Source organism: Paramormyrops kingsleyae, chromosome 7 (assembly GCF_048594095.1).
Source record: "Paramormyrops kingsleyae isolate MSU_618 chromosome 7, PKINGS_0.4, whole genome shotgun sequence".
Lineage (NCBI taxonomy): Eukaryota > Metazoa > Chordata > Actinopteri > Osteoglossiformes > Mormyridae > Paramormyrops > Paramormyrops kingsleyae.
In genome coordinates this window covers 14,661,563-14,675,599 of record NC_132803.1, presented here as the reverse complement: position 1 = coordinate 14,675,599, position 14,037 = coordinate 14,661,563, and the positions used below count along the sequence as shown (strand labels likewise).

Here is a 14,037-nt window from a genome sequence, read left to right as displayed (position 1 = left end):
GTGGTGGCCTGGCCCTTGTTGTTATAGCAACCGGCTGGGCAGTGTGTGGGTCTTACCCAAAAACCGGCAGGTCACTTTGTAGATCTGCTCAGTGTCGTCTTTGCCACATTCCAGTTCGTAAGTTGACCAGCGGCAATTCAGATAGCTGCGACAGGCAACTCTCACTATGATGAAATAACTACAAATAAATATTTTAATTATAAACTGACTCGTCAGCCTGATGGTAGCAGCAGTAATTACGGGGAGAATGTGCACGTTGCTAAAATAGCTGGAAGGCAATTCTAAACATGTGTTGCAGGCGTGTCACTCACCTGCCCTCCATCAAGGACGCCCTTGCTTCCTGTTGACGGAGGAAGTTGGCCCGGGGGCAGCACTTCAGCGGATGTGGGAGCGACAGCCGGCAAGCCTGCGGAACGCATATGCTGCGTCTCTGAAGTCAGCACGCAAAGACTGACATCACTGTCCGCCCCCTCATCAGCCCAGGCCATGCCAGACGACCGGAATAAGCATTTCTACACATCGGATCTCACCTGCCTCCCTTAAGGTGCATCAGTCTGACAACACGACGAACGTCTGCGCAAAACAGCCAACACATGTCAACAGATTGCAAGGCAAAATGAACAAAACACGAGATGCGGTTTGGCAAACTTGATCACGGTCCCAGGGTGAAGCTTGTTTTAAGTTATCATGAACAGTTTTACATGGAAAAACAAGGAAAGCTCCCTGACATTCCGACTGGGCAGATGTGCTTTTCAGATGTTGTTAGCCGCCTAATACCACCACAACTTCTCCCTCCTTTGAGATAAACAAACACATTATCATCTGCGTTCCATAAGGGAACTCATTCTCTGCCATCATGCTTCACCACCATTAATCAAATGGTTTAAAAAGTAAAGTTAAAAGCAAAGTTCAAACCCTAATGAAATACCTTGAATGAAACTAAACTAATTTATAATAAATAATTATTAGCCAAAATGTTATTCAAGATTATATTTATTGGAAAAAAACACCCGCCTTTTTAATCCTCTACAAACTTACAGATTCCTTATACAGCTTAAACTCTTTCTTTAGAATATTAGTGACACACAGTATATTTTGTAAGTGTAACATCTTATTTTAAACCAGTGAGACACTGACATGTTACACAATTTATTAGTCTAAAAGAGTAAAGTTTACGTTTATTTTTTAACTGTATAGTACAGTGTCATAGCAAGAAGATCTGACTATAATGAAAACAAAGGGAGATAACAGACACAAATGTGAGGATGGGAATAATTAGCATAGGTATGTGTACATATATGTCACCCTTATTCTGTGGTTTCAAGTCATTACACTACGAATGGCTTTAAGGCACCTGATTCTGACAAACCGAGCTGCAACTAAGTGTCATTTAGAATATTTTTAATGATTTTTAAATCCACAGACAGCACCTGACCCTTATATTTTTAATTCCTGGCACCATTTCCATGTTCTATAGGCACCGATAATCAGAAAGTTCAAGATCCATCATTTTTATACGTACCAAATTCCTTTTGTGTGAAAGCAATACTGTGGCTAAGTGAAGAGTGCTTATGGACTGCACAGTACTAACCTACTCTTATATGTTGATAAAACTCCAGTCTTGTCTTGTAAAATGATACACGCTTCCTTGAACGTTTTGTGTGGTAGCTGTAGGCTTCAGGGTAGCCTGTCATACAAATGCACTGTGAACCCTGAGCCAAGCCTGCAGTCAGCTTCACAGCCAGCCACATAAGTCGACTGCAGTCACACCCCCTGGTGGCACAGGGTCACCAACCCACAGCACCCGCCAGCACTTTCCCCGTGTGTTGAACAAAACTCAAAGTCTGGCAGCTCCACTGCCAGCCAAATGTTTAAGGAAAGGGGGGAAAAAGACGTTTTATTTTAAGACACCGCAACTCTGTCTCAAATCAAACACGACTGTCTTTGACTGTAAGCAACTAAATGCACAGCAAACATTAAAAAAAAACAGGCATGTAAAAAGAACATTATAAAACACTGTCAAAGTACAGTTTTTTTTTTTCTTCTCATGCTTGCTAAGAATACTTAGAATGATGCATCAGAGACATAAGGGCAACGTTGTACAGGTGTACAAAGAAACAAATCAGGGTCCATCATGCCTGTCCCTGCTGAAAAGAAGTGAGTCCTCACAGTCTTCTAAGTCTCGTACGTCTTGCTGATCACCTCCCTGCTTTCTCCACAACGTCCCCCAGCAGATCTGTGTCGCTGGACCTTCGCTTTAAAAAGTTTTTTTCCCCTTCGAAAACACAGTGATCAACGTTCAGCTTTCTTCCTATCACCATATTAAAAATAGACTCCCATTTCAAACGGTTCCACATTCTACTAACGTTTTGCTGACGAGCTTGATTTTTTTTTTTAACTTGTTTTATACAAAAATGCTGGTTGTCTTTTCTCCCCAACACAGTTCCTTCACCAGTTAGCAAAAACCACTCAGCTAAGCTAAACTTTAGATTTCTTTCCTCATTACTTACAAATTGGTACAGTATATACAATAATAAAATTTAGATGAATATAACTTGTTTAGAGGTTTTGCTGTAGTTGTCTTTTTTCCACCATGCCTCACCACCGCCACTGCTCCAACCATCCCGCACAAAAACCCTTAATGCACATATATTTTACTCTTGTCTTCATATCATCTTATTTCAAAGAAACTAGAAAAAAATACATGGGACAAAAACTTTTGTCCCCTAACACAAAACATAGAAGACTGAGCACAAGAAATTAAGAAAGTCATTTAAACTTCTACCTGCTCAATCTTCTGCAACGGTATGTATTTGTGGGCCCCCTGAAACGGCATAACGCCAGTTACATCAATACACTCCTGGTGTCATCCCCTAAGTGTCCACCAGGCGGCGCTGGCTTTGGTTTATTAATTCACCTACAAGTTCTGCGCCAGGAAAGTCAACACTGCAAAAGAAAAAAAATATATATCTTGTGCAACACTTTATGCAAAGCTTATTTTAGTCAGCATGTATTTACTCAAGTGTTTACCCTTCTAAAGCTGTTTCAGACACCCCAATGGTTTTCTGGATTACTGTTCAAACATACTCCCTTGCCCCAGCATCCATCATTACGTTGAGCATTCAGATGTTCCTAGAAAATTACATTACAAAAAGAAAACATCTGCACAGCAATTCCTGTAAATCAAAACAAAAGATGCGTAAAGAGGATTTCACTCTGCCGTGTAGACAGACAAAATACACTAATCCAAACAATAAAAACAAAATGATTTTTGATTTTATACACAAATACATTGTTATTTCGTCAGTCCTTTTCATTCAGCAGATCTGTTTGTTTCCGTTACAGTGCCACTTTCATCTTGTCCAGTGAAGGGCCCCGCACTGGAGGCGAGCTTCACAGTGCTCCTGGGAATGTAGGTTTTAGCAGCAGAAGCCTGCAGTATTGTCCACTTTGGCTGCCGAATGGTCAGAGTTTGGTTAATAAAAAACAATCGAGGTTGCAGACAGTGTCTCCAACAGCAATGGCGATGCTGACCATCCTGTCCGCTCTGAGGAGACGTCACGTGACCCTTCACGAGGCCTGTAAGGGAGCAGGGGAGAGGGGAACTGGGTGATCTGATACGGGGCTCTAGCTCCACTACAAGGTTTGCTTTCCAAACCTCTGCAGCCTCTGCATCCCTCAGGGAAAGAGGCATTCCAAGAAGGTGATCCCCAGGTGACCTCTGACCCAGCTTGGACTTTGAGGCTTCTGTCACTTTCGCCTTCCTAGATGCTGGCCATTCATTGTGGGGTCGGGAGCAGGGTGTAGGGACCAGTTCGCACAGACGAGCTGTGGCATTTCTTCTAACATGATCACAAACAGAATTTGTGGCTGACTTTACTCTCGCTGTGGAAGCTTTTAGTGTAGTGCTGTGGTATTTCATCTGGTGTGATTTCACCAGAAAAACGATCAGCTTCCATCCCCAAAAGATGTTAATAAGATCCATAATAAATAGCTGTTTTATATACTTTGATGTAGGTAAATTTTTTACAGGTTGTGTAAGGAATTATCATTGGGTGGCTTGGGTGGGATTATTTGGTGGACTTATGAATCAGTGAACTGGCTGTAAAGTTAAATGTTTAAGAGGTTTCTATGACTCAGCTGTTAACTGATCTTGGATTAATGTGGTAAAAACATCAGTAGGTAAAAAAGTAAGAAAAACCAGACCTACCATTCATGCTTTACACCCAGGAGTCAACAGGCTGTGGTTTAAGGTCACAGCCATCCACCAGATTCACTGATGGCTTATTAGTCCTGATAAAGAACTTCCTGTTTGAGTCATTCTGGAGTAACAAGAAAAAGGTCAGTGTGGTCAGTTCAGCAACACAGCAACGTCACTGGTAAAGCTAGACTGACAGGCTATTGAACAGAGCTCCCCCTGGTGTCGATGCAGGGCAGTGCATTTTGAACTATTCATGCAGTAACAAAACTGTGTAAATATCACTGAGACCAAAGAGGTACAAAAGTGTGAAACTTGTCTGTATGGTCATATACCCAAGAATTTAGCTGGTAAAGCATGAGGTCAGGACCAATGCGGCCATTTAGATACGGTACACTGTCCCTACCCAGACGATGCTCCCTTAAGTAGAGCGGTACCTTAACCGTGTCCCGTTCCACAGTGCCGGCCTGCCCGTCCCCCGTCCTGTACCTGCACTCGTGGTCCCTTGGATCCGCGGTGGAGTAGATCTCTGCAGACAAAAAGGCAGGCAGTCATACCAGGTGTTTCACTGTAGCACACAACCACCTGAGGATTTCATGCATGGCTAGTGCATGCTGGGTTCAAGTCACTTTGAACTTGCTAGTGTGTTTTATTTCATAAACTAATTCTGATGAAATGAGACGCCTCTTATTCTCCACTCTCCACGGTGAGCTTTGCTGCCTCCGGCTGACCTTGGCTCCTCTCCATCAAAGGGAGCGTGGTGTCGTCGTTGCTGGCCTTGCCGTTCCTGGTTCCTTTGGGTAGGGCAGATGTTGAGGGCTAAAGGAGGACAAGAGGACATCCGAACATGGCTGAACAGGTCCAGGAATAGTACATGCCACTTAGGTTCCATCCCCATTATGCCCGTGCAGAAAACATCAGACTGCAGGTCATTCTGATATGTCAAACTGAGTGTGATTGGTCCCTACCGCTGCAGTTTGGCCAGGGTCATGGGAGAGCACCATACCTGGAAGTGGCTCTTGTTCCAGCCATCCCTGCTAAGAACGTTTCTCAGCTCCTTGTAACTCCACACTGTCTGCAGCACATGAGACGCCGCCTTGGTTTCCCGCGGCGACTGACTGATAGCAGGAAGACAGGAAGTGACTCATACCAAGGACAGACAAGAACTTAGCTTCATTCAAAACAATTAGCAATTAAAAGCTAGTGCCGGGGGCTGTTTTTAATTAATTCCCTTTTGGACATGAACATCTTTTAACTCAATTTGGAAGTTTTTATAATGTTTCTTGTTAAATAAACCAAACTTTTACACATTACAAGTATTATTTTTCTTGGAGCAAACTGTCGCCCCCCCCTCCCCCCCCTGTCTGAAGGTGAGCTCGGCCTTCAGTCTGCTGAGATGTTACCTGGTTCTGTTGATGGCCACTAGCTTCTGTACGGCCTGTGCCTGGATGAGGGAGCGGGTGTTCTCAGAGCTCCCCGTCACGATCTCATGCAGCGTGTTGAGGATGGCCACCACCGTGTCCTCCTCCAGGTTCTTGGCCGGCCGCTGCTGCCCGCTGGGCAGGTTGTTGACCAGGTCTCTCAGAGCGTAGCTCCCTGCGGTCAGACGGCGTCCGAATCTCAACATTTTTATGTTAACATTTATCTGCACAGCCAGGACCGGCCCAGCAAATCCACATTTTAGTTTATCACACCACCCTCCCGCCCGATTCTGCTTCTCCTTACTTAGCTCAGCTGAGTCCAGGAAGGTGGAGGAGTGCTGAGAATTATTTATGCTCAGGTAACTCAACACGCAGAGCCCAAATCCTATAGCGCACATATAAAACGTAACCCTTCTATTATATGCTACTTCAGATTTTAAAAATCAGATAAATGAATAAAGCTGTCGACAGTCATTAGGCGTGAGCATGTTCGAGACTGCAGTCAGAAACAGAAGGTTCTCTCATGGGATTTCAACCATCAACTTCATGTTCATGTGGGTCACCATGAGACCTACCTATGAGGTCCTTGTTGCGGTGGTCGATGGCCAGGTTGCGCAGGGCAATGGCCACAGCCCTAACCACAGTGTCGGCGTGGGAGCGCAGCAGCTCCACCAGCACAGGCAGACCCTTCTCCTTACGCACTGTAGCCCGGATGTATCTGGACCACTAAGGAGACACACAGCACACAGCTACCGGAGGACTATCAGCTAAATAATGCCCAGAAACCTGTTATTTATCATTGCTAAATATTAAAAGGTCAATCCCTTCTCCTTCCCCTACAACACGAAATACTCAGCTGTGACCTTTACTTGGTAATGACAAGCTGCACACAACAGCACGTAGCTTTCCCGCCCGGCGTCAACAAAGCCATGCACTTCTATTTTACTTCCAGTAGGTGGCATCAGTGAGCCTTAAGAGCTTGAAAGGTGAAATAAAAAATGCTTTGACGGATGACACACACAGGTACCCCCCTCCTGCCAGTCATGCCCTTTGAATGCTTTCACAGTGTTCAAATGCCGAATTCTGCTACATGTACAGCTTATCTACAGCTTCTTCATAGGCACAGGTGAGTGTGTGCATCCTGCCCCGCCGCCCAGCAGCGCCCCCTGTTGTCCCCACCTAGGCTATGCCCCTTCGTAGCCCCATCCCATTTCACTCACATACCCAGCATTTCCTCCCTAGTCCCACCCTGTCCCTTGGCTCCATCCCATGTTCAGTTCACTCACAGTCCAGTGTCCTGCAGCGAGGTTCTGCAGCGCCCCCGCGGCCGCCTCTAGGGTGTTGTAGTTTTGGCTCTCGGTGAGGAGGGACAGATACAGCCTGACCACCTCAGGCTGGTACAGCAGCTGGAAGCCTGTGGGCAGACAGGGTGGTAAGACCATAACCTGACCTGGGAACCACTCGAAACAGGAGCTCACTCCATCACACCTAACCCCTCACACCTGTCAAAAACCGCCTGTTCACCCCCTTTCCATCTGGAGAACGTTCTGAGCATTCGGTCCAGCACCAGGCTCTGCAACAGCTTTATTCCCCCAGGCTATTAGACGTCTCAGCTCCCACCTACGCCATGAATGCTGATAAAATGCATTTGGACTACAATGTTTCTGCGATATGCAGTCTTCTGTCTCTGCGCACTATCCTGCACCACTGTTTACTTGTATTAATTGCACTGTCACTGTTCTCGTTATATTGTTGTGCATTGTTTTTATTTTATTTGTATTCTTTGACAGCGCCGTTTCATAAAAAGTTGAGACGCTGTGTAAAATGCAAATAAACATGGAATGCCATGATTTGCAAATCATATGAACACAAATTAATTGCAAAATAGAACAAAGACGACATATCAAATGTTGAAACTGAGAAATGTTATTGTTTTATGACAAATTTATGCTCAATTTGAATTTGACGTTTCAAAAAGGTTGGAACGGGCATGTTTTCCGCTGTGTTGCATCACCTCTTCTTTTAACAACATTCTGTAAAATGTTTTAGGAGTTGAGGAGACCAGTTGTTGGAGTTTTGAAAGTGAAATGTCCCATTCTTGCCTGATATATGATATCAACTGCTCAACAGTTCGAGGTCTCCGTATGTTTCGATTCAAACGTTCTCAATGGGTGACAGATGTGGACTGTGGGCAGACCAGTCAGGCACCTGGACTCTGCTACTGCAAAGCCATGCTGTTGTAATACACGCAGAACGCAGGTTGACATTATCTTGCTGAAACATACAAGGCCTTCTCTGAAAAAGACTTTGTCTGGATGGCAGCATATGTTGTTCCAAAACCTGTATACCTCGTTTAGCATTAATTGTGCCCTCCCAAGCCATCACAGATGCCAGCTTCTGAACTCTCCTCTGATAACAAGCTGGATGCTCCCTCTCCTCTTTAGTCTGCAGGACGCGGCGTCCATGATTTCCGATAAGAATCTGAAGTGTTGATTCGTCAGATTGGTCAGTTTTCCATTTCATCTCAGTCCATCTTAAAGGAGCTCGGGCATTTAAGACGGCATTTAAGAGGCATTTCCGAATCATGTTTAGATATGGCTTCTTTGTAGGGTAGAGTTGTATGTTGTTCACAAACAGTGGTTTTAGGAAGTGTTCCCGAGCCCATGCAGTTATTTCCACTATAGAATCATGTCTGTTTTTCATGCAGTGCTGCCTGAGGACCTGAAGATCACGGCTGTCCAATATTGGTTTTTGGCCTCGTCCTTTGCATTCAGAGATGTCTCCGGATTCTCTGAATCCTTTAATGATATTATGCACTGTGGATGACAACATTTCTTTAAAGCATCATGTTGGGGAACATTATTCTTAAACTGCTGCACTATTAGCCCACACAGTCTTTGACAGTGTGGTGAACCTCTACCCCATCTTCACTGCAAAGTGACTTGACCTGACAAGAAGGGAAGAAAATTCGACGGTCTAGAAAAGGTGGAGATGGTGCTAAAGGTATAAACCGGCGAAATGGTTCAGTTGCCTGTTGAAGCCCCGTTAGATGGTTCTGTCTCTCTGGCTCTGAAGAAGGAGGTTAATCTAGCCACGTCCAGCAAAAAAACCTCTGTAAGAAAGACAGAAAAAAATGCGAGCTGCTTCGGATGAAGGTGACTTCCGAACAACACCTGATGCATTCCTTGCCTCAGCTGGGACTGAGAATATAGTGGAAATGGGGAAGACAAACACCTGTACCACATCCAATGCAGTGGCTGAAGCAGATCCATTAGGACCCCCCAGTAAGAAAAAGCTGGTGGCAAGCTCCCAGCCAGAGCAACGCGCCAGGCTGGGCGTGTAATAAAAACACAGCACTGAACCTAAAAGCGTTTTGCTGTCCTGCACTGCACAACCGCTAACTGCAATTTAATCTGATGTCATTCAGACATCACTTCATCGGTGCTGTTCACAGGGCGATATTCAGTGGCGTTCTGCTGTCCACCTTTTACGTAGCGTCCTGTACTGCAAAGCAGGACTGCACAAACACTGGGGAGGCAACAAGGTGTCTGAATACGTACAGCGGCGGTCACTGACTGACCTGCTGGTCACAAAAAGGTTGGTCAGACTCTGATACAGTACATATCGCTGTGCTTAATGTTGTCCAGTAAACAAAGTGCAGCACTCCCTCAATATCCGCTGGGAATTCGTTCTGTGGATGCTCAAGTACGCTTATATAAAATGCAGTTGCATATTTGCATATAACCTACGCACATCACCCCTTATACTTTAAATCATCTCTAGATTACTTATAATATCTAATGCAATGCAAATTCTATGTAAATAGCTATTATACTGAATTGCTCAGGGAATAATGATAAGAAGAAAAGTCTACATGTTCTGTACAGACACAAGCATTGTAGTACATATAGAAAATATAATAATAAACAGAGCAAATGTAAATTAATTCTCCCTCTCTACCTACACATCACTTCATTCACGAGGATTAGGTGTAGTGCCTATTGCACAGCAAATTTACATTTCTGAATTTTTTTCCCAAACGTTTTTGATCCGTGGATGCAGACCCCACAGATAAGGAGGGCCGACTGTATTAGTAGTATTTTACTGGATCCTTGAGATTAGCTCCAGACTCCGGGGCTGTCAGGAGGCCGTCGTCATTTGGAAGCATTCCTGGAGACGTGTTTTAAGAGACTGCATTCCACCACCTCTGATTAAAGACACTTTACAGAGACACTTGAGAAGTAGCATCGAATTCTCCGAACCAGCTTTCAAAGAGATGCCGTCAGTGCCAGACTCCACAGATCACAGCCTGTCTCATGGGGTCTGCGAGCGATTCTTCTCCAAGTTGAAAATCGTTACAGTTAATGCCTGAACGACCTGGGCGGGGAGGAGAATAAATTGAGCAGAACATCTTAGGCCTTAAATGAGTGGTCTCTCTCTCTCTCTCTCTCTCTCTCTCTCTCTCACTCTCCCCAGCTCCTCGTGACATGACATCAGCCAAGCCAGGTGTCAAAATGGAGCATGCAGCTGAGCAATTGCACCGGCCTTTTTCCTGATCGCCTCTCGATCTCACCTCCCACACTCTCCAACCCTCAGGAGTGTTAAATGGACATGAAAATCTCTTCAGACAAAGTGCCGTAATGTCCAGGAAGACCTTGCAGAGATCGCAGAGCATACTGACTGTATCTGAATTTTATTATGCTGCAGATCTTTTATCTAATTCATCCGTGATTTGAACTCAAAGCAAACCCAAAATTGGTGTCACTTGAGGTGAGACTAATAGCAAACTCCGGTTCCTTTCTAAAGCTCGGACTTCAAAGGCATTCTTGATGACCCTTCATGCTTTCAGTTTAATTATAAAACAGGCAGCGATTAGCAAGGGAAGGCCCGATAAGGCGCAGAAGTGTGGCCTTCCTTTTGGGGACGGTCCTCCTCTAATCCATTCTTGGAAGAACACCTCTGTTCTCCTCTGGCTAAACTAATCAATTAATCAAGGCTGATCTCTGTTACCTAACCCTCCTGTCAAATACGCCGCACACTGTCACGCTCTCCTGGTGGAAAGTTACAGGACTTTTCAATTAACGTGCCAAAAAATGTCCCAGCGCCCCTGGGACAGCTGTCTTCTAATTAAACGCTTCCCTTATGATACTTCATCATCTCCCTCCTCCCCCAAGTCCTTGTCTCAGTTGATTTGGATTTTTTTCGTAATACTGCTGTCATTACTTACTTTTGCTAACTGCCTGTTGACCTATGACCTTGAGCCTTCCGTGAATTTGCAGACACGTGTCAGATAAACCCGTGTACGGGGCCTAGAGATACTTCTAATTCATTGCTCCCTCTGCGCATATCATTCTCAAAACTGCCATCTTAACGAAAATAGCAACAACAATCTTTTTCACACTGCTATTTCAGTGGACTCCTGTAGACCAACAAAATGGTCCCACTGGATAATGACCGGCTATAATGGAATGTTCTAACGCACATCCCATTAACAACAATGCTGGGGGCTGCAGCTATATAATGCTGCTCGAACTTCACGAACATTCTTGCTATTTAAGCTTTGAAAAGCTAATTTGCTTGACCTCCATTTAACAGCAATCCAGCTGAATAGGAGCTCTCTTAGGTTCAGTAATGTAGCTAATTACCAGGAAACAAAACCATATAAATGAAACACAAATTAAGAACTAAACAGCTTTGATCGTACCCTGAATTTTCATGTCCCGTGCATGAACAGCCATCCCTTCCTCACCAAACCCATTTCTATTCATATGCAGAGAGACAGATGCAGACATGCAGCTGTAGCCGAGACGACCCTCACTGCCCTCGAGATGGGAATATGGCTGACCAAGACATCCCCATCTAGTAGGGTGGCTCGAAGGCTGCTCAGCCCTGTGGAACCAGACCCTGAGATGGTCTTGTGGAGAGACCATAACCAAGCGCAGACTCCCCACTTCACGTGATGTGCTCTGATGGGAGAGAGTGGAACGACGTCTGTCTCGCTGGAGAGAAGAGCATTGGTGTTGTGACCCGAAATGGCCGATTAGCGGGGACCAGGCATGGGGTTTCGCTTTCGATGAAGCTGCACACGCGCGTGTGGCTGGGCCGACGTCGCTGGGGGCTGCTGTGCGATCGCCGCACAGATGATCAGACCTCACCATGCGCGGGACTCCTCACGCCCGGCGCTTTACAGGCACGTCGGCAGTCATGCTGACCTACTTACATAAAATTACAGACGGCTCTGTCAACGCAGTGGAATCCAGTGCTGCGCCAACCAATCAAGTTTCTGTCAACCTCCTAAACTGGAGAGCTCCCCCCTGAGCCAATCACCACTCGCACGGTCAGAATGGTCAGTATTCTGGCTGCAGTAACAGCTCGCCGGGGGGGGCCCTGCCCCTCCTCCATCTCCTTTCATCCCGTGCCCCCCTACCTTTAATGGGCTCTGAGCGTTTCGGCAGATCCAGGGAGTCATAGGCCCTTTTGCTCTCTCCATTTTTCCATCCTGCATTTAAGAAATAAGACATTGAGGAAGGCGGCAGTGACATATACATCGTCCTCAGCATGCCCTTCAGGGGACACACACTCCCTCCATTAATGTCCATGTTGGCTCATTCCACAGCACACATCTCCAGCTTTCTGGAACCTTCCATGGCCCATTACCAGTTCCAGTCTTTAAGTGCTGAGCTACCTACGTTCCCAAACTAGATTTACATTCGTACTGTATTATTAATGTGCACAAAGCACTTGGATAAGCAGTCAGCTGTCCAGTCATGGGGGAGTGCTAATCAGCATCCATGTGGTGGGGCGACGGGGAGACACTCACCGTGATTAAACCAGTCTTCTGCAGCCAACGGCAGCCAGGCCACAGTAGGGGGGTGGGGGGTGGTGAAGATACAATAAGATGACACAGCAACAGAAAATGAGGACCTGAGGTGGGGGGGGGGGGTCTTTTCAGGCTATTATATTGATTGTTCCACCTTCACTACACCTATTTCATCTTTCCAGCAGTCCTATTACAACGTGCTGTTTTGAAAGTATAATGGTCCCCATATGTCAAACCACGCCTGATCCACTGGCCATTTTTTATGCCTGCAGAATATTAGCGTAAAGGCAGCAAACTAGTTTATGTAGAGGCGCTGCCATCCATCTACCCCAGCAAGCGGTGTATATACTGGGAAGCTCCTGGAAGGGGGGGCCACTGACCTTTGACCTTCTTGCCCCCGAAGCAGCCGGCGTCGTCCTTCTTCTTCTTCTTCTGGGACCCTGCCGCGCTCGGCTTCAGGCCCGCCATGGACTCCTGGTGCTTCTCGGCTTCCGGGACCTCTTTGTGCACGTGGTATGACAGGTTGCGTAGGATGCACACACAGTTCTCCACTGACTGAAACAGCCCCGTGTCAAGAACAGCATAGAACAGGCCTACAGTCAGAATCTCTACAGGATGGCGACCAGGCCAAGACACAAAGAAGACAAACAAAGCCAATGTGCAAGTGAGGAGTTTGCAAAACAGCTTAGAAACATGCGCTTTTATTTGAATGACCTAACATGCCTTACTGCTCCCTATCTGTCTGCTTAATACACCGTTAAAACCCTCCTCAGAAGTACAGAAGCGCTTTGCACTGTCACTGACGATGAACAGTCTTACTGCAAACCTGGACAGGCCCACCTTGTTGTCCGTGTCCTTCTTGTTAATGGCGGACTGTAGCGTGTAGAGCAGTGCGTCCACCAGGCCGTCGCACTCCCGCAGCCTGCGCCGGGCTTCCGCGCCATCTGAGCTCACATTCCTGCGACACGAGCAGCATGCCTGCACATCACACACCTGTACACATCGCCACACACCTGGAAGGCATCCGCTGCACACATTCACCACAGCTTTCTGAGGACCTGCCCGGTAACAGACTCCAGGGCAAGGGTGGAAGGTCTGGATCAGTAACACACCTGCCTAGCGAGCACCTGTGAAATAGCAAGACTGACTCCGGGGGGGGACCATGTGACATGGGAAGCGAGGAACAAGGGGGTCAGGATGGGTTTAGCAAAAGCAGCTGGGTGTGTGTGCAGGACCAGAGTGAAAACACAGGGCACAGGTAAAAGTAACGAACACCCTCATCACTTTGCCCCAAAATGTCAAGCCTTGTTCATCCTTTCCACGGTGAGATCTACCTAATATGTATAAATGAATCCTTTCTGGGCAAGCAGACCCAGAGAATGATTTATCAGGCACAAGGAAACTGGCCCTCTCTCTATATGGAGGACTGCCAAGAGCGTAGGAAACAGACAGGCCAGAGGAGGAGCTGAAGGAGAGGCCTCGCTCTCTTAGACTAGAGCATGTGGGCGAGCACAAGAGCTCTGCCAGCCACGTCTAAGAGCGAAGGGTGAGAGTCTCCACCTGCGCCGACTGAGAGATTAATCCAGCTAAAACAGAAG

At 46.3% G+C, this 14,037-nt stretch overlaps 1 protein-coding gene across 9 annotated transcripts in view; it reads right to left on the bottom strand.

Annotated features, from left to right (window-relative positions):
- Window positions 1-975: 975 nt before the first annotated feature.
- Window positions 976-14,037, bottom strand: part of LOC111849935 (splicing regulator ARVCF-like) — a 60,116-nt gene continuing 47,054 nt past the window's right edge. For 3 of the 9 annotated variants that reach the window (XM_023823265.1, XM_023823264.1, XM_023823273.1), the window contains 10 exons: window positions 13,280-13,397; window positions 12,820-12,994; window positions 12,440-12,457; window positions 12,047-12,118; window positions 6,906-7,033; window positions 6,195-6,345; window positions 5,602-5,794; window positions 5,205-5,316; window positions 4,930-5,017; window positions 4,332-4,727 (listed from right to left, as the gene is read on the bottom strand). In XM_023823265.1, the coding sequence (XP_023679033.1) occupies window positions 4,480-4,727; window positions 4,930-5,017; window positions 5,205-5,316; window positions 5,602-5,794; window positions 6,195-6,345; window positions 6,906-7,033; window positions 12,047-12,118; window positions 12,440-12,457; window positions 12,820-12,994; window positions 13,280-13,397 (1,303 nt within the window). In that variant the 3' untranslated portion in view covers window positions 4,332-4,479. The other 6 variants (XR_002839661.2, XM_023823269.2, XM_023823271.2 and 3 more) reach the window with 6 other exon arrangements.